Below are 24,540 nucleotides of genomic sequence, written 5' to 3'. Positions count from 1 at the left end.
AAAAATAGTGAAGTAATAAATAAATTATAAGCTCTATTCATCAGCAAATAAATTAAACCTATTGAAAATGAACAAATAAATTTGATTTCCAAGAGAAGCAAACTCATATCAAAATGGTATACTTGGTTTTAATCTCAAACACCGTGACATATATAGCAGATTATGTCTTGAGTTTACACAAAATTCAGTACATCATCAACCCGTTGTTTGGGTCGTCGTGAGTATTGGGCCTTGACAATTCCCAGCCATCTACGCCTACACTCTCCAGCTCTGATTGCTGTAAATTTGAACCATTGATGGTTTGGGACTCTGCCAACATCTGAAAATATGCATGAGGTGCATAGCCCATTCACCAACAATTAACAAACATAGTCCATTCACCAACAATTAACAAACTCCAATATCAACATTTAAATGTAATTCGAATATGAGCTTCTATTTTCCACTCAATATGCCTGCATCTACTCTACCGATGACCATGGGTCGTGTCGGGTTTCTGTCCCATCTAAACTCGACTCAAAAATTATATTCTTATACTCACACCTGACTCGATTTAGATTCAGGGAAACTCCACGACCTAAAATTAGATCTAATTTTTGAATAAAAATCGCATCTGCACTCAACTTGACCCAACACAAATATATATTTTAAAAAATATATATTTTCTTTATCCAAAATAGAGACCTAATTGAATTTTCACCCTAAACATAACTCCATCCTTCAAAACACTAGACCCGAACCAACAACTCAAACAGAACTCATCAGGTTTGGATCAAATACTCATCCCTATTTGCATTTTTTCAGGGTGTTCATCGATTAAAAACAAAGGAAAATAGTCAACAGCTCAAACAGAATCAGGAAAATAGTCATGACTTCTAAAAGATGAGAAAAGTGTCCTGGGAAACATACCATCTACATCATATGGAGGAGGAAAGAATTGCAAGTAACAAAATGATGAAACTGTTATCTCTGTAAAAAGTATTAGCCGCACAAAGGAAAAGTGATTTGTTGCAAGCATATAATTAAAAGAGAGAGAGAGAGAGAGAGAATGGAAGTGCCAGTAGACAAACCTAAAAGACACCCAGCGAAAACATCTTGCCAGTGATGCCAATAATCATCGACTCGAGAAATTCCCACCAAAGCAGCGACAAGTAATGGTAGGAAGACAATACATAGCTTTGCAACATGGCCCCGACGATCAAATACTTGAATTTTTCCTGACAAGTACAATGCAAGAAAACCGAGGCCTGCAGAGAAACCTGTATGTTTAAGAACAAAGTTACCATGAAGTCATTTTTTCTAGCTGTGCAAAAAACTCAACGTAAATAAATGCAACTACTTGAGAAACAAGAATAAAGGTCATATAATACGTACAGTAACATCCTACCTTTACTACTTAATATCATACAATATATATGAACCTTGATATTCAGCTTATAAATCTGTAACACTGCCCCTCGAGTTGGAGAATAGATATTAATCATGCTCATCGTGTTATACAGATAATTGATCCAAACCACGTTAGGAGTCTTTGTGAAAATATCTCCTAGTTATTCAATCAAGTTGTTTCAAATTTCAAGAAATAAAACATTTATCTGAACTACTATAAACATAGAATAAATAAGAATTTCAGTGCTCCTATTTTTCTGAACTCTCCAAATTGTTCACAAGGGGATGAAAGTGTAGTAAAATAAAAGGGGGGAAATTGTTTCAAGGTAATTTTAATAAAATACTTGAAATAGTTCTTGTTGATTACATAGTTGAGGCATCATTTTAGGGATATATAGAGAAGTCCGTGATGCAACAAGAAAGAAAGAAGAGGGGAAGTGAAAAATGTGCAAATGAACGCATCTTTATGCAGATATAATATCAAAATGGAGAAGGTATCATTGTATCAATGTCTTACTAAAAAGAACAAGGCCAAATTCTACCTAAAGGCAGGGAGTTATGGTGCACTACATGTACATGTAGACATATATACAGGTATTGCATGCAAACCAAAAATAAAATATTCATCGAATGTTGAGAACAAAACTCAAGCAAAACAAGGCACAATGCTGGAAATAACTAGAATGCGTACATGAAGTGTGGTCACTCGGGAAATTTTTGTGTCCTTCCTTAATGACACTCTTTACTCCTGTACACATAACATCTTTTGTCACAGGGCAGGGAGGAGCCAGGATTAGATGTATACAGGGGCCGAAATATTAATTTTTTTAAGAAAAATACAATGACTTACTATGTATTTAAACTTACAATTCAGAAAACAATGTCTAATTTGTCTAATAATTAAATTTATAATGACCTAAATTGTTATTAGACAAAAAAATTGAGAACATTGAATTATCATTTCTTTTTTTGTATAACCACCGGTTTTCAATCTATTGGTCGACTAATTCGGATCAGGTACTGCAGAGGCGAGGGGACCCTCCCAACCAATTTGCTCAATTCACAATTGCCAAAATTCAAACCCTTGACATTGCTTAAGAGATTTAGTGTCTCACCCGCTAGACCAACCAATTGTTGGTATTGGATTATCATTCTTTAGTTCACCCCTACTTGATTAAATATCTAATAAATTATTATATTTCTTAATTTAAATACTTGGTTTTATATTAACCAAAATACTATTAGATCAAAATCTATCGAACATAAAACAATTTTACAGGGGCTAGGGGCCCAGCCCTAAGGGAGCTCCTCCCCTGTCACAGGGTCAAACACCTGCAAGTATGATGAACCGATTGAATGTTGGCAAACAAGACTCTTTGATAATGTATGCTTTAAATGACAAAAGGGGAAAAAAAAAGTAAAATTAGGGGAAATAGGAGGCTGACCCCTTTCCCATCAGGGAAACACCGCCAAAAGAAGTCTGGACGAGGTCGACCGACAGCATCTTTAATAGCATCGGTTATAACACCAGTTATAAGCACAGAAAACAGAAGGCCTGAATAACGATTAAACACACCAACTGTTACTGGATGCAGTAACAAACAGATAAAAGGTGATTAAATTTCGGAATCTCAGGGTAGATGATGTTTTACCCAGTATGGCATGGTGTAGGTCATAAACATCTCCTCCGAAGAAATAGTAGACAAGAATGGCAAAAAACGGAAGTAGTATCAAAAGCATCTGTTTCAAGGAAGAACAGAGCATTATACTTTTAGTGTTTTCATTGAATTGATCTGAGGAACAAATCTCATGTCAAAAAGTGATTCCAATACGGAAGAAAATCTCAAAGACTAGCACTTACAGGAACGGCCCGAAAGGGAAGAGTGTTGTCTTGCAAGGGGTATCTGAGGTCAGTCATCATATCCTCTCCAACAAAGCGGCGAAATGGTTCTATAACATTTAAGATGGCCTCTGTGACAACAAGAAGCAAAAAAATAAGCCAGTCATGCATGTGAGTCCTTGCAACTTGAACCCCATGGGACCTTAAAGTGTGAGCACCCAACTATATCTCTGGCATTCTCTCTGATCTTTAAAAAAATATGAAATAAACCATTCATTATAACGAAACGAAGTCAATATTCTATTGACAAAACATAAGTAGACACTATAATTTCCAATATAGAAAATAAGAAAACAAGGGTTACGAACACAAGCAGTCAAGCAAACCATAAATTAGAGTCAACAACAGCATAAAATGCTAATTTTAAAGTAAGTAAATGACAAATAATTTAAGACTAATCTAACAGAAAGTTGTGATTCAGTTTTAGTCCGAGCATCAAAAGGACGATTGGCTTACAATTTAATCGAGAAAATAGCACAAATCAAAGAAGCAAAGAATACAACCAAAAAGAAAAGAAAGGGAAACCAAAGAGACAAACAGACTCTCGCACTCAGCTATGGCCAAACGAGTCAAAACAATAGAACTCCGTCTTTTGGTCCCCCCCCCCCCGGGGTCTCTTCGCCTTCAAATTTGCACAATAACCAAACAAAAATCACCAAAAACAAAACTGAGAGAGTGAGTGAATTTGAACTTACCTGTGGAAAAGATCCTTCAAGAAACGAATAGTTTTTTAGTAAACCGCGTTTGTTTTAGTTTCCGATTAATTTAGGAACATTTTGAAGTTGATTCATAATGTGGAGTCAGTGACTGACAGACACACAAGAAGAGTACAAAAGGAGCGAAATCTGAGGGTAATTTTAGTTCATTGCAACGTAGTATTATCTCTGAATATGAATAATATAGTGTAATATTATTTAATACATTATTAAAAATGTTGTATTGTTATATTTAGTTCGTTTAGTAAAAATGAAAGATTACAGTGTTTAGTTAAAAGAATAAAAGATTATTATAAGATATATTTTATTAAATTGTTTTTTATATATTTATTTTTTAACAAGTTAAATTTTAAATATTCAAATGAAAATATTTGTATAGAAGATCATAGAAAATATATAATTTTATTATTTTTAATTTATATATTTTTTTTTAAAAAATTAAAATCATAAAATTTATATATTTTTTTAACAAAATTTAAAAGATAAATATATTTAATGAAAGGGTTTAATTTTATTTTAATCCATGAATTTTATATAAAATTTTAATTATTGACTTTTTTGTAAATCTAAAATAGTTTAAGAATAAATTTGTAATTTAACCTTCGTATAATTTTTTTATTCAAAGACAGAAGAATGATATTTTTGAAAAAAATTATTTTAAGGACATTTTAGTCCAAAACGCCAGGAAATGACAAATACCTAAGGGATTAGGATAAATCACATTCCCGATAATAAACCCCTAAAATGTCACTGTTGTGAGTGACTTATTATCAGAGATTGAGAATCTTTACAATCCAAACAGAAAATTCACAGTCAGAAAAAATTCCCTGAAAAATGACAAATACCTAATGATAATACTCCTTTTTAGTAAGAAAACTAATTAAACATATCTGAATCCTGTCCTAAAACGTATCATTAATTATTAAATATTTTTTAAATGATCCATAATAAATATTATATTGTTTTATATATTTTTTAAATATAACTTTTTCTACCTAATATTAATTTTTATGTGTAATGTAAACTTTTTAACGACATAATTAAATAACTAATTTTATTTTATTATTTTTGTACATAAGTATTTAAATTTTTTGAAGAATATATTTTATTGATGTAATTCGGTATCTAATTTTTTTGTTTACTATAATAGATATCTAATAGTTTTTAGTTACAGATGTTCTATTTATAATTTTAATGTCTAATTTTTAAATCCATAAAGTATATTATCTCTTCAACTAAACAACATTAAAATTACAAGTATGAATAAATTAAAATTAAACATGTATAATTAAAAAACTAGTAAATATCTAATTACAATAAAAAAACTAAATACCAAATTACATTATCGAGAAAATGTTAAGTATCACATTATATAAATATATCAAAAGTAGGTATTAATATTTAATAAATAATTGTAATGGAAGAAACAAAATATTTATTTATAAATTTTATGTTTAATTTAATTTTTTAAATAATATAAGGTAATTGCAAGATAATATAAATTTAATATTTTTCTTATTAAAAATACACGTTCTATCGTCACAAACATAATTTATAGAATCGAGACCTCAAAGAAGAACAACACTCACATTTATTATTAAAGTTGGTTATTGAGTTTTAAATCATATATTTTTTAATAATTTGAGATGATTATAAAGTGATATATATTCATAATCTCTTTTAACTATTGATAATACATTTCCTACAAACACAACCGCTTAAATTTAAGATTTTAAGAGAGAACAACACACTCTTTAACCAAATAAACCATTTAATAAATCCTTAGATTATAATGTATAAAATAATAAAGGGTAAAGTATATAAATAATTCTATGACTATATGGTGATGCTTTATTGAGTCCTCAGCTATTAAAAGTTACAAAGTAGTTCTTTGACTATAAAATGTTGATTTGTTGGGTCCATCAACTATTAAAAGTTACAAATTTGTAACTTAATTATTCATTATGTTCCAAATTCATATTTTTCTATTAAAAATTTGATGACAATCTGAGTTGAATGTTAAAATATTGTCCTGTTTGAGCATGATTAAATTTGATCCCAGAATCTCAAATGACTATCATATCTCAAACAATATGTTAACATTCAACTCAACATGTCGTTAATTTTTTAATGAAAAAAGATGAGTTTGGAACATAACGAATAGTCGAACGATCATTTTATAATTTTTAATAGTCATAGAATTCAACAAAGCAGATGGAGGACCATTTGTGCACTTTACCCAATAAAAAAAAGACGAATTAATCGGACTACCCTAACCATAACCGCATACGACTCGAGACTTGAGAGCATAGAGCACTAGCCGCCAAGCAGATTTGTAATTGTAATTTTGATAAAATATTAAATAAGGGTATGTTTGTTTCCCTTACAGAATTGGTTTTTTTCGAATTTCTGTGTTTGTTTCACGTAATTCATTTTTCGGAAAATATTTTCCCGTATTTGTTTCACGTAATTCGTTTTCCGGAATGTAATTCATTTTCCTAGTAACAGAATTTCCTTTGTGTTTTCTGTAAAATGACTTACAGATTCATTTTCCGTAAGTCATTTTCCAAACTTTTCACTTCAAAGCAAAAATACTCAAAATAATTTTATTTTATGAATTTAATATTAATAAAATATTTTAATATCATTTTCATCAAAATATTAATTATTAAAATATTTAAAATATATTTATTAATATTTATAATAATATAATATATATTATATTTTTAATATTATATAAAATAATCAATTATATTATAATAATATAAGATATTATATTTTTATTTTAATAATATATAATAAATTTTTTTTATATATTTAATAATGAATAATATTATTTATATATTTCAATAATATTTTAGTAAAGATATTAAAATATACTAATTAATATTTTTAAAATATAATATAGTACTATTACTTTACTAAATAATTAATATAATTTATAAAATTTTATTTCACTAAAATATACCGAAAAAATGTTTAAATAACATCTTCCAAACATTATAAAACGTTTTTTCAGATGTTTTCCAGAAATGTAATTCATTTTCCAGAAATGTAATTCATTTTATAGAAATGTAATTCATTTTCCAGAATTCAAATTCCAGTAATTTATTTTACAGTAATTCAAATTCTAGTAATTTAAATTTCAGTAATTCATTTTATGAAAAACCAATTACAGTTAAACAAACCGACCCTACGTTACTATATTTAATGAAGCCGGTGAAGCAAACTTACGCAATGCAATGCATCTCGTGGCCGAAGCTCCCCATACATTACCCACGCAAAAACACAGCACAGGAAAACCCATTTCTCTGAAATTCCCTTTAATTTTGCTAAACCACAACAAAATTTTCTTAGCCCAGAGGTTCCTTCCACTTTCCCATTACTATTCGTTCCTGATTATTAGAACAAACGATAACAAAACAAAAGTCACCTATTCAACTTCAATTCCATCTTTTTTGCCAAAGACTCCTTCAAAGAATAAAGGTGAAAGTTTTAGTCGCGTTCTTAGCCCTTCAAACAAGCCAAAACCCAGAAAATTTTCAGAAATAGAGGGAGAGTTTTTTCAGGCAGATGCTATATATACAGATCTTTGATGGGTTTTTGCCATAGATGCTTTTTGTTTTTCTTTTTAAGTTGTCTATGAGAATCTTTTTTAAGGCTTTTGAAGATGAGTAGTGGTGGAGGTGGCCAATCTTCTTTTTCTCAAAGTATATGTATCCGAGAAATTATATGCAACGGGGGCGCTGGTGCTGCAGCAGGTAAGGCTTTTCTTTTGTTACTTTGATGTATTCGGTTAGGGTTTTCTTTTATCACTTCTTGCGAATGAATTAAAAAATTCGTGGATTTTTTTGTTGTTGATGAAAGTAAGGGTTTGCAGGTTGATCCTTTCATTATGAATGTCACGAAACACAATTGAAAATATTAGTGTCGCTTTTAATTTGATCGGAATTTCGGATTTATTGATTCTTTTGGTTTCGAATTCGAAGGTGCAATTGCAGCCACCTTTGTGTGCCCTTTAGATGTAATCAAGACAAGGTTACAAGTGCATGGACTCCCTCAAACTTCACAATCTGGTGTTAGAGGTATTGTAGATTCTGAGACTTTGAAACTGATTTTTATTTGAGATGCATGGTTTAGCACAAGTACTCGTATTGAATTTATTGCTTGTATGGTACTGTATTGTTGAATAAGCTTGAAATATTAATTGAGGCCGGGATTCTGATTTTTTTCATCATTTCGTAAGAAATCTTTGGAATTCAAAATTCTTGCTTTCTTATGCTGCTCTGCACCTAAAATTGATGTATCTGCAAATTTTTCTTGCTAAGAGCTATTATTTTATAATTTGTAGTACAGTTTTCTTTCTAGACCAAGAATGTTTGATTTTACATAGTATGTGAAATTCTTTGTGCTTGAATTAATGATAGATGGTGTGTTTTGCTATCATTGATGACGTGCAACTCTTCTTCCTGCCTTGTTTCGTATCTATACTCAGGCAGTGTCATTATAACAAGTCTACAAAATATAATAAGAAATGAAGGTTTGAAGGGTTTGTATCGTGGACTTTCACCAACAATAATTGCTCTACTTCCAAACTGGGCGGTAAGTAACCTATCACCCTTAATCAAGTAATTGGAAGCTACATATTGGAGTGTTGGATTTTTCTCTCTCCATTATATTTTATGATTCAGAATTCTAGTTTCTCTTTGAACTTTTGATATGTTAGATGGACCAGTCATAGAGTGTTGGTGATTTATGGTTTTGGAAATTTTTAAGATTAATTTTTAGAATCAAGTGGTCATACTTGTATATGAATACTGAAGTTCCAAGAGGTGTCAGACATGGGTATGTTATGATAAACAATAAACTGGGGATTCCAGATCACATAACTTTTGATGTAATGCTGCTGTAAATGCTACTGTGTGGCCAACTTTTTTTCCCTTAGCCTGCAAGCCCCAAAGGGAAACTTTATCCCTTTCCCTATGATCTCCCCCCTTCTATTCGAAACTAGCTTTAAGGCAATCTGTGTAACTAAATTTCTTAAGATCCCATGGAAAAAGGATTGTGTGTGATTTCTTGCCTGTGTATTTATCCTATCATTATATCTATAGCAGGAAAGTTCAGCAATCTGCTACCATGTTCAAAAACTCTTTGCTTTTGGAAAAATTTTCCCCCAATTACAAAGCAAAATACTTATTTGATATAATTTGTCTTCTGCAGTGCAAAGTAACTGAAACTCTCATTTCTTATGTAGGTGTATTTTACAATTTATGAGCAACTAAAAGGCCTAGTCACTTCACATGGTTGGTTCTTGTAATTTTCTAAAGTTCACGCTCGACATGTGTTCTACATAATCCAGCTTCAGTTGTTTTAATTTCTACTAAAGTTGTACATTGTTATGTTGCAGATGATAACAGTGGGCAGCTCACAATTGGGGCGAATATGGTAGCTGCTGCTGGTGCTGGGGCTGCCACAGCCATCACAACAAATCCACTATGGGTTGTAAAGACAAGACTCCAAGTAAGTTCATTGTTATGCATGGTGGTTCCTCTAAAACTTATCTGTGTTTTGGATCACATTTTGTTGGTCTATTCACTCAATCATGATAATCCATTCATAAGACATAACTAGATGTGCTATATGAACTTGATATTGATGCACACATTACTTATAATTCAGTGTTAAGTGGCTCTAGTTAGTACTTAGTTTCGGTAATAGGAGTACATTCTCTTTGCAGCTGAATATGCTTCCATATGTTGTTTTCTGGAGGTACCCAAACCTGTGTAGTGACTAGGGTTTGGAAGGTCAAACTCCTTACCAATGCTTTTACGGGAGCATGATCAAACAAGCTTAGTTTTTGAACCGTAAAAGTAATCCTTTCTGGACACATGGATGAGAGTGATCAGTTCTGATTTTATATCAGAGAATTTAACTTCCTTTGAAGTTCCATTGTTGTATAAAGTCTATTCGACTTTATCCTGCAAGTTGGATTGTACCTTCTATAAAACTGGACTAGAAATTTATTTTCTATCATTTGGTCAGGGTAAAGACTGATTCCATTTTGTAGTTTTTTTGTGAGTTGGGGCAAGATTATTTCACGACATGAACTAGGCCAATTTCAGCTGGCCTGGTTATCCTGATCATTGACTTACCATGGTTATCAAAAATTTAGAGATCCAATCAGTTTCAAGTGCTAATCTGTTTAATAACATAGAATTTGCTGACATCTACATGGAAAACAAGTTTGCAAACGGGTTTAGTGTTTATACTTTTTACTTGTACGGCATGATAAGTTTACCTCCATTCCCTGTGTGCGCCAATCCCTAAATTAATATGGCAAGTAATATTACATTTTTTTTTGCATTTACCTGGACTTACCTTGACATCGTATTTATTAGATATCATTGTGGATTTATAAGTATGGTCATTCTTTATGCATTAATTGTCATTCTTTTTCCCTTTTGGTCTTTGTTTAGACGCAAGGAATGAGGACAGGTGTGGTTCCCTATACAGGTGTACTTTCTGCTTTAAGAAGAATTGTACATGAGGAAGGCTTTCGAGGGCTGTATAGGTCAGTGATCGGGTTTCACACTGCTTGGTATAATTTTGAGCTCATTTGCACCAATTGCGAGCTTAAAACAATTTTCCATTTCATTGTATTTTACAGTGGAGTTTTGCCATCTTTGGCTGGGATTAGTCATGTTGCGATCCAGTTTCCAGCATATGAAAAGATCAAATCATATATGGCAAAAAAGGGTAAAACAGTTAATTTTATTTATTGTTACATAATTTCCGGGTTGTATATAATTTCTTTCATCGGTGGTCCTGATTGTATTAATTTTTCATACTTCTTTCAAGACAGGAGATACAATGGTTGACCATCTAAATCCTACTGATGTTGCAATTGCCTCATCAATATCAAAAGTGCTGGCCTCTATTATGACTTACCCACATGAGGTGTGTTATTGTTGGTCTTTGATATATGTACTCAACTGCTATTGGGGATCACCGTCATTGAAGAAACTTTCTTGTTTCGTGGATCATGTTGTGATTATTTTCTCCTTGCTCTTTGATTTTGTTTCTTCAGGTTGTTCGATCGAGGCTGCAAGAGCAAGGGCAGGTGAGGAACACTCAGGTGCAGTACGCAGGGGTGGTTGATTGCATTAGAAAGGTATTCCAGAAGGAAGGTGTTTCAGGCTTTTACCGTGGCTGTGCAACTAATCTCCTGAGAACAACACCATCAGCTGTCATCACATTTACCAGTTACGAGATGATTCACAGATTTCTGAACCAGGGTTTACCTCAGGGAACTAAGAACTCAGAGGTGGACCCTAGGTATGATGGCCATGTCAAATCCTGGCCTAATAATAGAGGAAGTGTGGAAGACAATAAATTATCGCAAACTCAGTCAAATAAGATTACACCATAAAATCCCAGTAGATGCTTTGTTAGGGATCAAACAAGAGCCTGGTAAGTGTGTACTAAGATTTTGTTGGAGAAATTTTTTCATAAATGTAACTGAACTTATGTACTCAAAATATTAAAAGTCAATAAAAGTGTAATACTTTTTTTTGTTTTGTTTTATTTGTTAATGTAAATGCATAATTTGTTCATAGGAAGAAAATTCCACCAAGATAGACATTTATTGTATTTAAGTTGTGAAATCTAAAAATTTAACAATAACTTTTTGCATAACTCAATGATAAAAAAAATAACTCAATGATAAAAAAAATAACTTAATCATAAAAAGAATGTTGTTCTCGATGTTATATGATACCCGTGTAAAGATACAAAAAATAACTCAATGATAAAAAAGAATGTTGTTTTCTTAGTTGTAGGGTGTTATATGGTGCACATGTTGTAAACAGCAATACAAAAGAATGTTGTTATCTAAGTTATAGAATGTGCATGCGTTGTTAATAAGCGCCGTCAATATTAGGTTTTTTATTCTTAGACCCCTTTTCATGAAAGGTATCTACAATCTATCCCATCACCTCATTTCACATACCATATTACCCCCTTATTAATTCTCATGTCTGACCTTAATTATTATGTTCTGTTTATAAAGATTTGAAATATAAATTATTGTCTAATTTTGTATTTGTTGTTAAGGTTATAAATTCACAGCCAAAATTATGATAGGTTTGCATGATTGAAAGATATGATGATGAACTAGTATTCAATGTATATGTTTATTAATGGTAAAATAATAATATAGTAGTAAAACCCTTGTAAACATAATGTAGAACCTGATCGGTAAAGTAGACATAGGTGGGATAGCTTTATAGAGCTCTTGATGTATGATATGGTGAGAATTAGCTTAATGCGACCGGGAGTAGTTCAGGCCATGTGTTGCTGGTGTGGGTTTTGTCAAACCATCCTCCACACTCATCCAAGCTCTCTCATTGACAGATTTGACGATCGTCTTTCATTTCGGCTTTTTAATATACATATTTTACCATATGCATCAATAGTGGTGGTGGTTAAACACTAGAGCTTCCTTCCCTCTTGGCCTTCATACTACTTGCTGACTTCAGAACACTATTATATATGTTTGGCGGTTAATTCTATAACAGTTACGGTTAATAGTTAAATGATCGACCGTTTCTTAATAATTATATTACGGTTAGTAAAAATTAATAACTATTATAACAATCAATTGGTTGTTTAAGTTAAATATATAGTATGATTAATCGACTATGAACATTTTGATTGACTGAAAATGTTTATACAAGCTTGACAAATGCATCCGCCACCTTGTTTCCTTCTTGCATAACATGTTTGATAGAGACAACCCAATCTCTGCCTAGTAAAGCATCACTATGTTGTAATAAGGTGAGCATCATCCATTTGGAGTAATTTGGTAGCTTTATCATTATCTGTTTTGAGTATCACTTTTTTTTCCCAGAGTTTCGCTTCAAGTACTGTACAAATTCCAATTTTTTTTTTTTTTGCATATCCCCACTTCCAACAACCCCTATTGTCTTATAGACCAGTCCTCAGCAGGTGGCGTTATTCGTATGGAGATATCGTGCCCCGTCCGTGTTAAACTTGCACCACCCCAGATTGGGTGCTAGCCATCTGACCAGGGTACGATTATGTATCTCATTCCCTTCATAATGCTTAATCTCACCTATCATCAGAATATTCATTTCTTGTGTGAATCTTGTACATTTATCCAAGATTGAGTCCCTTTCAATGACCTAAAAATCAAAGATAATCCTATTTCGCTTTTCCCATAATGGCCATGTAATGGTTCCAAATAAAACATCCAAGTCGGTATCTTCCCTTGCAAAATTCATGTTTCTTAGGTTAAGTTTCACCCACTACCACATTATGCAGGCTAGGAATTTATCCAGCTTATTCAGTTTTATCAGTTATTAATTCCCTTGCAAAATTCATGTTTCTTAGGTTAAGTTTCACCCACTACCACAAGTAATTTAGTTAATGAATATCATAGTGATAAATTTTTTGAATTATCATTTATTGTCACTAATAATATGTCACAATTATCTAATGAATGACCAAATAAAAATAAACTACAATTATTTATTTTAAAAATGATAAAAATAATTTTTATCACAAATAAATTACTTGTGATGAAACTTTTCAATGTCACGAGTAAATTATCACTGGCGGCTAGTATATACCTTCAACAGCTGCAGCAGCTAGCATCCACTGTGATATCCAATGGGATGGTTCATCGTTGGATGCATCATGCATGCAGGGCCAAAGGAATGTCTCGGTTCTTGGTAAGCTGTGCTATTTTTCAACAGCGACCCAAATATCATCGTTCGGCTCCTTTTCTTAGAACTACCAAAAAGAACATCTGAACTGAGTCAAGGCGATGAGTACTTTCAGGCTGTCACTTTATCGCAAAAGAAACGAACAAGTTACTGCTATGGATGGACAGAGGCTGGTAGGTAGGACGGATTCTTAAAAATTTAAAATTATAGTATATTTTAGATTTTTTTATATATATTTTTATTGAAGATATGTTTTTCTCTTTATAATTTTATATGTTTAAATTCATCTCTTAACATAAGATATTGCATCTATCCTTGTTACAACCTTGCTTTACCATAAAATCAAAGCCTAAAAATATTAGTGATATTTGCTACAGTGCCGTTAAACGCCAAGAACAAATCGATGAGAGTTATCCTTTGAAATAATATGCAAGAAAACACACAACTTAGCTAATTGCTTCCATTAAGATATTATTCATAAAGTTGTTTTCATCTGCTTCATTAATCTGGAGAGAAAGAGGAAGCTTGGGGATTTGACAAGGCTAATAAAAGAAGAAAAAACCATTATTGGATGTAAGGACAAATATTTGTAGCAAATCAAGGATTTTAATCGTTTCCAAGCATAGCTTCCTTGAGCCATTGGCACACTTGATCAACCTCAGCTGGAAGTGGTTCAATGGCAGGATCCATACAATCATCTGCATCATCATCAAGAACTTTCAGCAAATCAACCAAGTGTGCTGACTGTTCTGGTGTCCATTTTTCTGACTGTGTTGCAGCTCCATTCTCCACCTCTGTCCCAGATTTATCTACCAATGTTTGACTCCACATATTGTTCTGAAATTGATTTCCCATAATCCCAGTAGACGCAGGCATGCTTGGTGGCAATTGTAGAGTTCCATTCATTGAACTCATGGGATCGAAACCTAGACTATGATTCAGCTTCTGATGCCACTGTTGATTATTCCGGTTAAAACAAATAGCCGAACCTGTTGGTTGTAGAGTTACTTCTGGCGTTTGAGGCAAGCAAAAGAATCCCGGTTTGTCATAAATGCTTGTAGATGCAGTCGTATTCGACGCTAAATTACTGGGGCTAGACCTTGGCGTACGATGCATTTGTGCCTTGTGTTTCTGGTTTGAGAAAAAATGGAAAACAAAGGCCAAGTACTCAACGATCTTATTTATTTATACCCACCACGTAATAGCATGCAGCAGCAGAAATACTTGATAATAATATAAAAAAATACCCCTTATGTTTCAATGAATAATCAGATTTTTTTTATAAAAAAATATCCCTTATGTTTCAATGAATAATCAGATTTTTTTTAGAGTAGTTTGATTAAGATAAAATGTTACTTAATTAGATGAAAATATACCATGTGTCTAAAATGGTGGGATGAACTTTAAACTCATAGGACTTGTTATATAAATAACAAGTGTTAACTGTTAATTAATTAATGATATTCATTTAGTGAGAAATATTTTTCTTCAAAATAGAACGATAGGATCAAAGTGATTAAAAAATAAGAATGAAAGTGATTATTTTATTACGGAGAATTTTAGTATTATACCTGTACTATTTTAGTAAACCGTAGTGGCGTAGTTCTAGGAAGTGGAACAAAGAGACACAAAGATAATAACAGTTTACTAAATGATAGAAAGGAACCTGCAGATGGCTAGCAATCTGGCGATGCGTCAAATTAGGCTCCTTCATCATCTTCAATATCGACTTCGGACGAGCTTCTGTATCCAGAAAAAAAAAGTCTATTAATAATAGATTGGTTTAATGGAGACACAGCAAGTGGAATATTCAGTTGTTACTCTCATCGCCTAATGCAGTGATGGCGGCCGCAAACTTATGGTGGAGCTCCTTACACCAAACAAGCCGCGCTTTCCTCGTCCTGCTTCCGGATAACCTATTCAGGCTCGACGCAATCCTATTCCCATTTCTACTTTTCTCTTCATATGATGTCTTCGACATGGATGCTACATGTCCGAACTTCAGACCACCTTCCCCCATGTCTACTGCTCGCTTCTGTCGATCATCTTTGCCCCTGTCTGGCGGAATCACTTCCTTGTTCTTCCCCTCCGGATCATTAATGGTCGACAAACCAGTGCCACGTAGATACGTATACGTTTTAGCAGCGGCGACTCGAGGCCATCGAAACGCATGTTGCCAGAGGTATTTAAGATCATGCAGGGAAATGGGTTTCTGGAGATACAAGCTTGCTCCATAGCCAATGAGTTGCTGGGCAAATTTAGGGTTTGTTTCATTGGACATCACTGCTTGTATGTATAGGCATCAGAAAGAGAGAGATGATTCAGTTGAGTTCATTAATGAAGACAACTTCAGCGAATGATTTGAAGTTTTTTTTTTAAAAAAAAAAAACTTACGTATGACGGGGATATTCATCCTGACTGATACGATCAACAATGAAAGAGTGTTGGTTTCATCATTTGAAATATCGGCCAGAACAAGTTTGAATCTTTCGCTTCCTTCCCGTATCATGGAAATTGCTACCGATGCTAGTTCAGTTGTCGTCACTGCACATAAATTTATATATAATTTCATTACTACATCAATAATCATTTATTAATTAATTAATTTTATAACTATACTTTACAAACTTAATTGTTATTTACTTTTACCTATTATCATTTGAAATGATTACATATTTTCTTTTATTTCATTGCTTTTATAATTTAATCAAATTTTTATCTCAAGGTTGACATATAATTAAATTAAACATAAGTTTAAGATATTTGATTTTACTTGAAGTGAAATTTAATTTAATTTAATTAAAATTTTAATTTTATAATGTTTCAATGTAATTTAAAACTAATTAATTTTTTATTTTGTAAGTAAAGTTAGAGAAAATAAATAAATAAATGTGTTAAATAATAATTAGTGTATAGTTTTATTTATTTATAAATTTGAGTAAATACAATGCAATTCAAAATCTCTCAATCACAATGATACTCGTACTCCTACACATGTGGTGTTCAAACTCAGAATTTCAATAAATAACAACGGATCCCTTAACCATTGAAATTGATTTATATAGATAAAATTATATTTTTATTTAAAATTTACATAGTAAATGGATTCGAAGGGGATATATGGACTTTTCTTCAAGCCTAAGGGGGTCGGTAGGTATTTTCCAAACCATTGGGGCCTAAGTTTATTTTACACCAAACTTCATGGGATAAATGTTTTTTACTTTTATTATTTTTATATTTTTATAACAATTTTTAAAGATCTTTTTCCTCAGGTAGAAGATGTTAAAAATAATTTGATTACTAATCATAAATTTAATTACAAAAATATACAGATAAAAGTCTTTTTTATTCTTCTACAACTCTGTATAACACAAATAATTTTTTTATGATATAAGCTACTAATCGTAGATATTTTACCATTAAATAATAATATTTTTAATTATATTAGCTCAAAATCAACTCTTTTCAAACAATAGAGGTCCAATTTTATTAGACTTGAAAATTACTTGATTTTAAAAATTAAATAGCTTAAATATGAAATTGTCTAAACTCCCCTCAAAGTGAGACTTATTTTACTTGACTGAGTAGATCTATTATTTGGGTCACAACACAAGTCTTTCTTATGTGAATGGTAAATCTTCCTATGGGAGTGGATACTCATTTAAAAGAATACTATTAGTTTTTTTACTTAATAAATATTTAAGTTTTATATATTTTTTATTAAAATATTAAAAGATCATCCATTACGATAAAATTAAATAATCAAACCAATAAGTTTTAAAAAATCACGTGACTTTACTAGTTAAACTTCAATTACATCATCGATTACCGTACAGAATTTTTAAAGGAAATATTGTTATATAAATTCGAGTTATTGTTCTTATTAATACAAGTAAGTCTTTTTCATGTCATACTTATAGTTTGATAAAAAAAATTAAAACCACTAAAATTAATTTCTATAGGAAAAAAGTATGAGATGAAAAAGAAAAGAAAAAAGATGATGCATATGAAAGCTACATATAATAATTTTTCCAAATGAAGATTCATACCATTGTAGGAATATTGTTCTAGCATGGATGCGAGGCACATGAGGGATGTCGTGTCTCGATCGACCACCAGGATCGGAAGGGCGCCGGCGCTTCTTCTCAGCCCCTCCTCCATCTCCACGGCTTATTTCCGGTGCAAAATGAGCAGATAGAGAGTAGCAGCAGCAGACAAAGGGGAGGAAAGAAAAAGATTGGAACTCCACAGAGTTAACACTTGGCAGTATTAAATAGCGAGAGAGAGCATGCATGCACTTTGCCCTAAAACAGCAACGCATTCCATCTTTGTGCTTATTGTGGGGCTCATCTGGTAGCCAATGGTTGAGCAACACGTGGAGAAATCAGCCAACGAAAGTGGACTGGTTTGGGGGGAGTCCAGTCAGCAGTGTGTTGACTGATTTAATGAGCAGGTGTGAACATAAATGGAAAGGAAAGTTGCTACCATCTATGGATGGGTTTTTTGTTACATTTCATTGGCAAAAATTTAACTCACTTCAACTTAAATGGAAGGATGGTTAATGTCACCATTGAAGTTGTTATCACCACAAAACAAATATTAATGCTCTATTTTAATCTCTTAAATATATTTTTTTAAATTGGTAAACAAAAACTAATTTATTTTCCTCTAATGGGTTCGATCAGGTAAGTTGATGGGTTTTGATTTCCTAATGCACGGGTTGGGCTGCATTTCTCAATTTATAATGGCTTCACTCACATTTTCCAATGCTGCAGTTGGAACTTGGAAGTAAGGGTTTTGGATTTAATTTTAGGGCTAATAATGTTGTATTATCATCCAAAACTAAGCCCTTGACACAGTAAGAAATAGGTTTGTTATTAACATTTATGCTCTACTCTCCAAAGGAGTTTTGCTTATTGGCCACCAAACAAGAAGCAGAATTGGGATTACAACCAGGCCACTTCCTCATAACTCATGAACGAATGGCCAAGCTAGAAGTGAAATACACTAGTGCAAGGAAAAGAAGCTGATATCCTCGAGCCTGGTGAAGCACCAAAAATAAAATTGGAAGGAAAATTAATGTTGTTTAAGTTAGACAAAAATCAATGAGAGGTGCCAAAAAAGAAAACAAACAAAACCGACATGCAAGCATAATAATGGGTAAAGGAGTGTATGATAATAGCATCTAAACCGAATCGAGTCTAAAGGAGTGTAAGATGAACTAATGCAACTCCAACAACATATCAAAGAGGCAACCTCAGCCCATATTGGGATGTTTCTTCAGGGTTGGTAAGTGGATGAGTTGTAGTGTTAGTGCAGGGCACATGCGGGAGTGGGATCATGTTTACAGGAAGGGAAGGGGAATATTAGGGAAGTTTGGAATGGTGGTAAGAAAGTCGCACCAAAATAGACGGCGTTAACATAAGATGACAAAAAGACAAAACACACTCGAGTTCACGGGTTTGGTTTGTTCATCATCTAAAAAAGGTGGGGAAAAAAGAGAGAGCAAAGTTCACGGGTTCCCCAATTCATTCATTTCATCTTCTTCTCCACCCAACAAGGCAGCAACTGCTTCACTTGTTCAATCCTCCATTCTCAAAAAAGCTTTATCATGTCTGGTGGTTCTTCTAGTTATTGGATCAAAGGGGTGGTAATGGTGGTGTGGGTGTTGAGTTGGAAGAACATTGGGGCGGCCAACGTCAAAGTGCAAGGCAACATCTCCAAAGTAGAAGATGCTAAGAACTACCATATCTACTATGGTCAGACTTTCAAGGTCATTAAGAATGGCATCGATGGCAAGAGTTATCTTCTCATCCAGGTTGGCTCTGTACTCTCTTTATTTCTCAATCTCAACTGGTTGGCCATTTTCATTTTCATGTTGAAATGATTGAATTTTTTATATGTAGAGTGATACAAGGATGGCCGGAAGGACAAGATACTGCACGCCAAGGATTAAGTCTTTTGTCATCCCACTCTCCAATTTCTCAGCCGATACAACCAACAGTTTTCCAGGTATTTTGGTCTCCATGACTCATTTCACCGACCTCTGTTCTGGTGCAATAATTAAAAGAGTTCCTTATACTGGTTAAATTTAGTGATTTTGGTTTAATTTAGGACAGGTAGATGTTAAAAAATAATGAATTTAATTCACTTAGTTCTGTTTTGTTGCAATTTGATATACATATCATTATTAATTTCATTACCTAACATTCTTTTTTCCTCTTGTGGTCGGCTCTCAGTTTCATTTTTTGAGGTAAGAACTAAAACCAATACAAGTTGCTAAGTATTTGTTATGCATAGTAAGAAATTAGAGGGATGAAGAGGTTAATGTTATGGAATATGGATGCAGCTTTTGGGATTGGTGGGAAGCATGAAGGGGATGACATCAAACTCGGTGGCCTCGGAATGCGTATTAAAATTGGTTGGAGGAGGAGAAATCAATATGATCAACGCCAGTGAGCCTCAGCAGCTCACTCCATTTGCAGCCCATTTTGTTTCTAACGTTGATCTATTTCAAGCTTGCAATTTTGCCAACTTTGCTGCTACTGGGGAGGACACTCCTTTACAAGTATTTTTATTTCCTTTTAATTTAGCCACACATATATACAGTGACGGATCTAAAAATTAAAAAATGGGATTCAAAATTTTAATACTCGATTCTAAAAAAATTTGGGTATACAAATTTTCTTATTTTTTCCTATTCCCATTAGTAAACTAAACTAAATTTAACACTCTTCTTAAAATAATGGGTGTGCAATGGCTCCCCTATGGAGCCATGTACATCCACCCCTGCATATATATAAGGAATAATGCAAGATTTTATACTAAGAGAGTGAACTTGTCAAATTTTAAGGGGACAAGGACTCCCCAACCGCCCCTCGATACAACCATGTATATATGTACAAATGCATGTATGATCTCCTTTGTTTGTTTTATGATAGAGAGCAGAATGGATCAAGTTCTTGGGGGCTTTTGCAAATTTGGAAAATAGAGCAAATCAAGTCTACAAAACGGTTAGTATTTGCTTTCATTTCTTAAATATTATTATTATTATTATTATTATTATTATTATTATTATTAATTTGAACTCTTCAAATAATAATTTTTTTGTTATTTTATTTAAATATTTGTATAAATGTAAAAAAATGTTCTTAAAATAATATTTGTTATCCTTGATAAATGAAGTTATATTGATCATTTTTTTAATTAAATTTCTGTCAACTTGACTCTAATATTTAATCAATAATTCAGTAAATAATATAGATGATACTATTTATGAGATTACAATAAATGAAATGAAATTTTAGCTTGACTCTTGCTATTGAAATTATTTGCAGGTAAAAGCCAATTATTTATGCCTAACTAAAGTTGCAGAGGCCAACGAAAAAACATTTAAACCAATAGTGGCATGGATGGAATACCAGAATGTAGGTAGAGACTACACAACATGACCATTGGCCATACATACATACATGCATACACATATGGTCTTTATAATTTACATACTTAAATTAACTCACGTTTTGCACTTTGCATGCATGAATGCAGGGCATATGGTCTTTCACAAAGGAATTATATAAGTTAAAGGTATTTGATAACTTATTCAATTATTTATGTTTACATTATAAAGTAATATTTAATTTTAATTTAAGATTAAAATAGTATGTAGAAGATGCAGGAGGAGAAAATGTAGACGCCTCCATTAACAATATTACATACAACATCTCCAATCCTGATGATATTGAAGACTTGCATGCTATCCTATGTGTAAGTAGTTTATTATTACTACAAGGTAAACTACATATTTAGTCACTAGTTTATTTTTACGATTTTGTTTTGGTTAACCAATTATTATTTTTCAAAATCATACTTAACATTGTGTTTCGGTTTTGTTTTTGTCATCTGCCGTTAAAATATAAACAGAACTGTTGACATGATAATTTTTATTTCTTCAATAATGATACATTATCGTATGGTGACACATAAACATCACCGTTATTTTTTTTAATAGCGAGTGATCAAAGTATAACTAAAATGTAACGTTAAGTGTAATTTTAAATAGATAATTGAGTGACCAAAATAGAATTATAGGAACATGTAGACGATTAAATACGTAGTTTACTCTTATTATGATTTTTGTTGTTAATGAGTTAATCAATTAATACTATTTATTTCAGACAGTGGATGTTGTAATAGATGAAACATACAGTTGGGATGCAGTTGGGTACAATGAGACAACATTCCTCCAAAACATAAACATTGAAGATTATTCATGTTTTGGATTTATTACAAACCAAAGTTTATGGAGATATGATAAGAGAATCCAAAATTTAACTACCCTTGGTAATATTTTTATTTATAAATATCTTTTTTTTAATCTTTTTAGTTCTATAATAATCGAAATTTTACTTTTGTTTTGTGTTTACATGCAATTAAAGATTGGTTGGATGGTGCTGTCTCTCAACCCCAACTGGTATTAGCTGATCTGATTGAGATTTTGTTCCCAACTGGAAACTACACCACCACTTACTTTAGAAATCTTGCAAAGGTACATTCTTTAATTTTATTAATATTTGTATATATGATATCAAAATTCATCCCTAATATTTGATTGATTGACCACTTTAATTTTTATTTTTTAAGCACTTTAGTCTTAACATTCATTTTTTATCAAAATGGATATTAATTAAATAAAAATCGTTAATTAACTAACTATCAACGCGTGTTGTTAATGTTACAAGTCCTATGTTTTTAAAGTACTGATGTGATATTATTACGTGTACATCAATGATGACATGACACATAACATATATCCAAAATGATGATGTGATATTGTTATGTATACATAAGTGATAATGCAACACACGTCACTAATCTAAAGTAATGATACATCACATACCACATGTCCATGTTATGTCATCGTTTCTGAAAACATGACATGTGTCACGTCATCACTTATATATTTATTATATGTGTCACATCATTACTTATGTATATGTGGTAGTGTCATATCATCGACAAACAACTGTTGATATTAATAAACTAACAATTTTTATCTAGTGATGGATTATTTTAACTCAAAATGATACGTTGGATGCTAAAATGATTAAAACAAATAAAAGTCTATTTAATTAGATGTTGTTATATTTCCATTTTGTTATTTATTTGTGAGCCTGAAATATAAACAAATTGGTTAATGTATAGGGAGAAGGTGTTGTAAGCATTGAAGCCAACATGTGCCAAAGGGATATATCTACACCATTGGATCCTACGGTTGTTCCTTGCCCTTGATTTGTTTGTCTCATAATCAATTTCGTGCGATGTCCGGATTCCATTATATTCGGCAGTGGTTATTGACTCTTCGTGTTGTGTTTATTGTTCCTCGATTGTTCTTTGCCATCGATTGACTTTCCGCATTATTACAGCTGTGTTTCCATGTATATGTGTTTTAGAACTCGTGCAGCTTTTGTGGTCAGCCTTTTTCATGTTTGAATGCATTCTAGTGGTTTTACTGATATTTTAAAACCACTTATGCGATATAAGTGGCATCTGCTGAATTTTGGGAGCTGATTCTATTTGCCTAGCTTTGCTTTAGATCAGGGTGATGCTGCTGGCTAGTCTTCATATTATTGGTTTTTTTCATTGGTTTAGTTGTTTGAGTGTTGCTCCATTCCTAATCCTCCACACTGTTTTTTTGGGTTGTATATGTTCGTCTGTCTTGAGTGTATTGGGGGATAGTGGGAGGGAGGGGATTCGAATGTATAACGATCATGTAATTTGTGTATTTGTCTCTTACCACCTCTAGGTTCACTCTTTTTCCTCCATTTAAGGTTAGGGAGATTTTTTAATGAGGTCCTTGAGGTGGTGTAATTTGTTATCCTTTATTATACAAAGTACCATTTTTCATATATATATATATATATATATATATATATCTGATGTGTTGGGTCTTCAATATGAAATTATTAGATTTAAATAAATTAGTGTTTGAATTTGAATTCTCTATGATGTTTTTGGTTTATTTTTATTTAAAAGTTATTGATATTGTTAATGCACGTAGTTGTTATTTTAATTGTTGTTTAAATTTTGTGTTCTATAATTTTTTTTTAAAAATATTAGCATTCTTCTTTCTAATGCCTATAATCTTCTTCTATCACTATTCGATCGTCGCAGTTTGTGAAGTAACCGGATCAAAATGTTCCCTTTTCTCTCCTCTTTCTTTTTCTTAGCTTATTTTTTCTCGAATTAGACAAAACACAAATCAAAGTTTAGATTTTATCTTGATTTAATCTATAATTTTCATCATTTAATTAGCGTAAAATCAAGATATATTATTTTTCTTCTTCTTTTCAAGCTATCCCCCATTTACATTTGAAAAATACTCTAAAATTAATAAATCAAAGAGAGTTTAAAAGTTTGATTTTTTAAGAAAAATTTCAACGGTTTTTTAAAAGTTAATTGGCCAAATTCTTTTAAATCAAAGAGAATTTAATGAATCAAATAATCAAAAAAGAAATCAACCATATTTTTAATAGTTTATCACATCACATCCACCAATAAATTTAGATTTTGCAATAACTTTATTCTTAGTTTTTCATCACACCTAAGAGTAAAAAAAGCTGAACACACAATACTCAAACTATTTAAATCAAGTAGGATGAAAATCAAATTCTAATTGGGTGAATTAATTTACATCTCTAAATAAATTCTGAACGATATTATTTTTCAAAGACAAAGTACATAAATAACCTCGACTATCGGATATTGTTTTATTAAATTTCTCTAATAT

At 32.0% G+C, this 24,540-nt stretch overlaps 4 protein-coding genes and 1 pseudogene across 4 annotated transcripts in view; 3 read left to right on the top strand and 2 right to left on the bottom strand.

The window, feature by feature from the left end:
* LOC120119731 (protein PEP-RELATED DEVELOPMENT ARRESTED 1, chloroplastic-like) overlaps positions 1-5,358 on the top strand; it is a 33,607-nt gene extending 28,249 nt beyond the window's left edge. The window contains exon 11 of the mRNA XM_039139547.1: positions 5,333-5,358. The gene's annotated coding sequence lies outside the window, so the exon portion shown is untranslated. The remainder of the gene's footprint in view (positions 1-5,332) is intronic.
* Positions 185-3,466, bottom strand: LOC120120102 (annotated as a pseudogene).
* A 2,030-nt stretch (positions 5,359-7,388) lies between the features above and the next one.
* On the top strand, positions 7,389-11,542 carry LOC120119732 (nicotinamide adenine dinucleotide transporter 1, chloroplastic-like). The gene is made up of 9 exons (XM_039139548.1): positions 7,389-7,766; positions 7,995-8,090; positions 8,501-8,607; positions 9,260-9,308; positions 9,413-9,525; positions 10,482-10,576; positions 10,673-10,761; positions 10,868-10,962; positions 11,093-11,542. The coding sequence occupies exons 1-9, from the start codon at positions 7,676-7,678 to the stop codon at positions 11,432-11,434; spliced, it is 1,077 nt and encodes a 358-aa protein (XP_038995479.1). The 5' UTR covers positions 7,389-7,675; the 3' UTR covers positions 11,435-11,542.
* Positions 11,543-14,357: 2,815 nt separating this feature from the next.
* Positions 14,358-16,032, bottom strand: LOC120120100 (two-component response regulator ARR11-like). The gene is made up of 3 exons (XM_039139834.1): positions 15,573-16,032; positions 15,418-15,494; positions 14,358-14,882 (listed from the first exon to the last, which is right to left on the bottom strand). Exons 1-3 carry the CDS (start codon positions 16,030-16,032, stop codon positions 14,358-14,360), a joined length of 1,062 nt encoding a protein of 353 aa, XP_038995765.1.
* Positions 16,033-19,264: 3,232 nt separating this feature from the next.
* Positions 19,265-23,464, top strand: LOC120119934. The gene is made up of 11 exons (XM_039139724.1): positions 19,265-19,569; positions 19,658-19,763; positions 19,991-20,004; positions 20,101-20,319; positions 20,693-20,764; positions 21,089-21,178; positions 21,300-21,338; positions 21,414-21,518; positions 21,929-22,094; positions 22,190-22,299; positions 22,956-23,464. The coding sequence occupies exons 1-11, from the start codon at positions 19,363-19,365 to the stop codon at positions 23,040-23,042; spliced, it is 1,215 nt and encodes a 404-aa protein (XP_038995655.1). The 5' UTR covers positions 19,265-19,362; the 3' UTR covers positions 23,043-23,464.
* Positions 23,465-24,540: the final 1,076 nt, after the last annotated feature.

This window comes from Hibiscus syriacus, unplaced genomic scaffold, assembly GCF_006381635.1.
Source record: "Hibiscus syriacus cultivar Baekdansim isolate YM2019G1 unplaced genomic scaffold, ASM638163v2 tig00110332_pilon, whole genome shotgun sequence".
NCBI lineage: Eukaryota > Viridiplantae > Streptophyta > Magnoliopsida > Malvales > Malvaceae > Hibiscus > Hibiscus syriacus.
Note: the sequence above shows the minus strand (reverse complement) of the source record. Positions and strands in the feature narration are given on the sequence as shown.

Excerpts from the sequence above, each read along its gene's own strand:
- LOC120119732 (XM_039139548.1), top strand. The coding sequence starts at position 7,676 with ATGAGTAGTGGTGGAGGTGGCCAATCTTCTTTTTCTCAAAGTATATGT. Across the intron at positions 8,091-8,500 it reads TTCACAATCTGGTGTTAGAG|GCAGTGTCATTATAACAAGT; the intron begins GTATTGTAGATT and ends ATCTATACTCAG. Across the intron at positions 10,963-11,092 it reads TTATGACTTACCCACATGAG|GTTGTTCGATCGAGGCTGCA; the intron begins GTGTGTTATTGT and ends TTGTTTCTTCAG.
- LOC120120100 (XM_039139834.1), bottom strand. The coding sequence starts at position 16,032 with ATGTCCAATGAAACAAACCCTAAATTTGCCCAGCAACTCATTGGCTAT. Across the intron at positions 15,495-15,572 it reads CACTGCATTAGGCGATGAGA|AAGCTCGTCCGAAGTCGATA; the intron begins GTAACAACTGAA and ends TTCTGGATACAG. Across the intron at positions 14,883-15,417 it reads AGATTGCTAGCCATCTGCAG|AAACACAAGGCACAAATGCA; the intron begins GTTCCTTTCTAT and ends TTCTCAAACCAG.
- LOC120119934 (XM_039139724.1), top strand. The coding sequence starts at position 19,363 with ATGTCTGGTGGTTCTTCTAGTTATTGGATCAAAGGGGTGGTAATGGTG. Across the intron at positions 21,339-21,413 it reads AGGAATTATATAAGTTAAAG|TATGTAGAAGATGCAGGAGG; the intron begins GTATTTGATAAC and ends AGATTAAAATAG. Across the intron at positions 21,519-21,928 it reads ACTTGCATGCTATCCTATGT|ACAGTGGATGTTGTAATAGA; the intron begins GTAAGTAGTTTA and ends TATTTATTTCAG.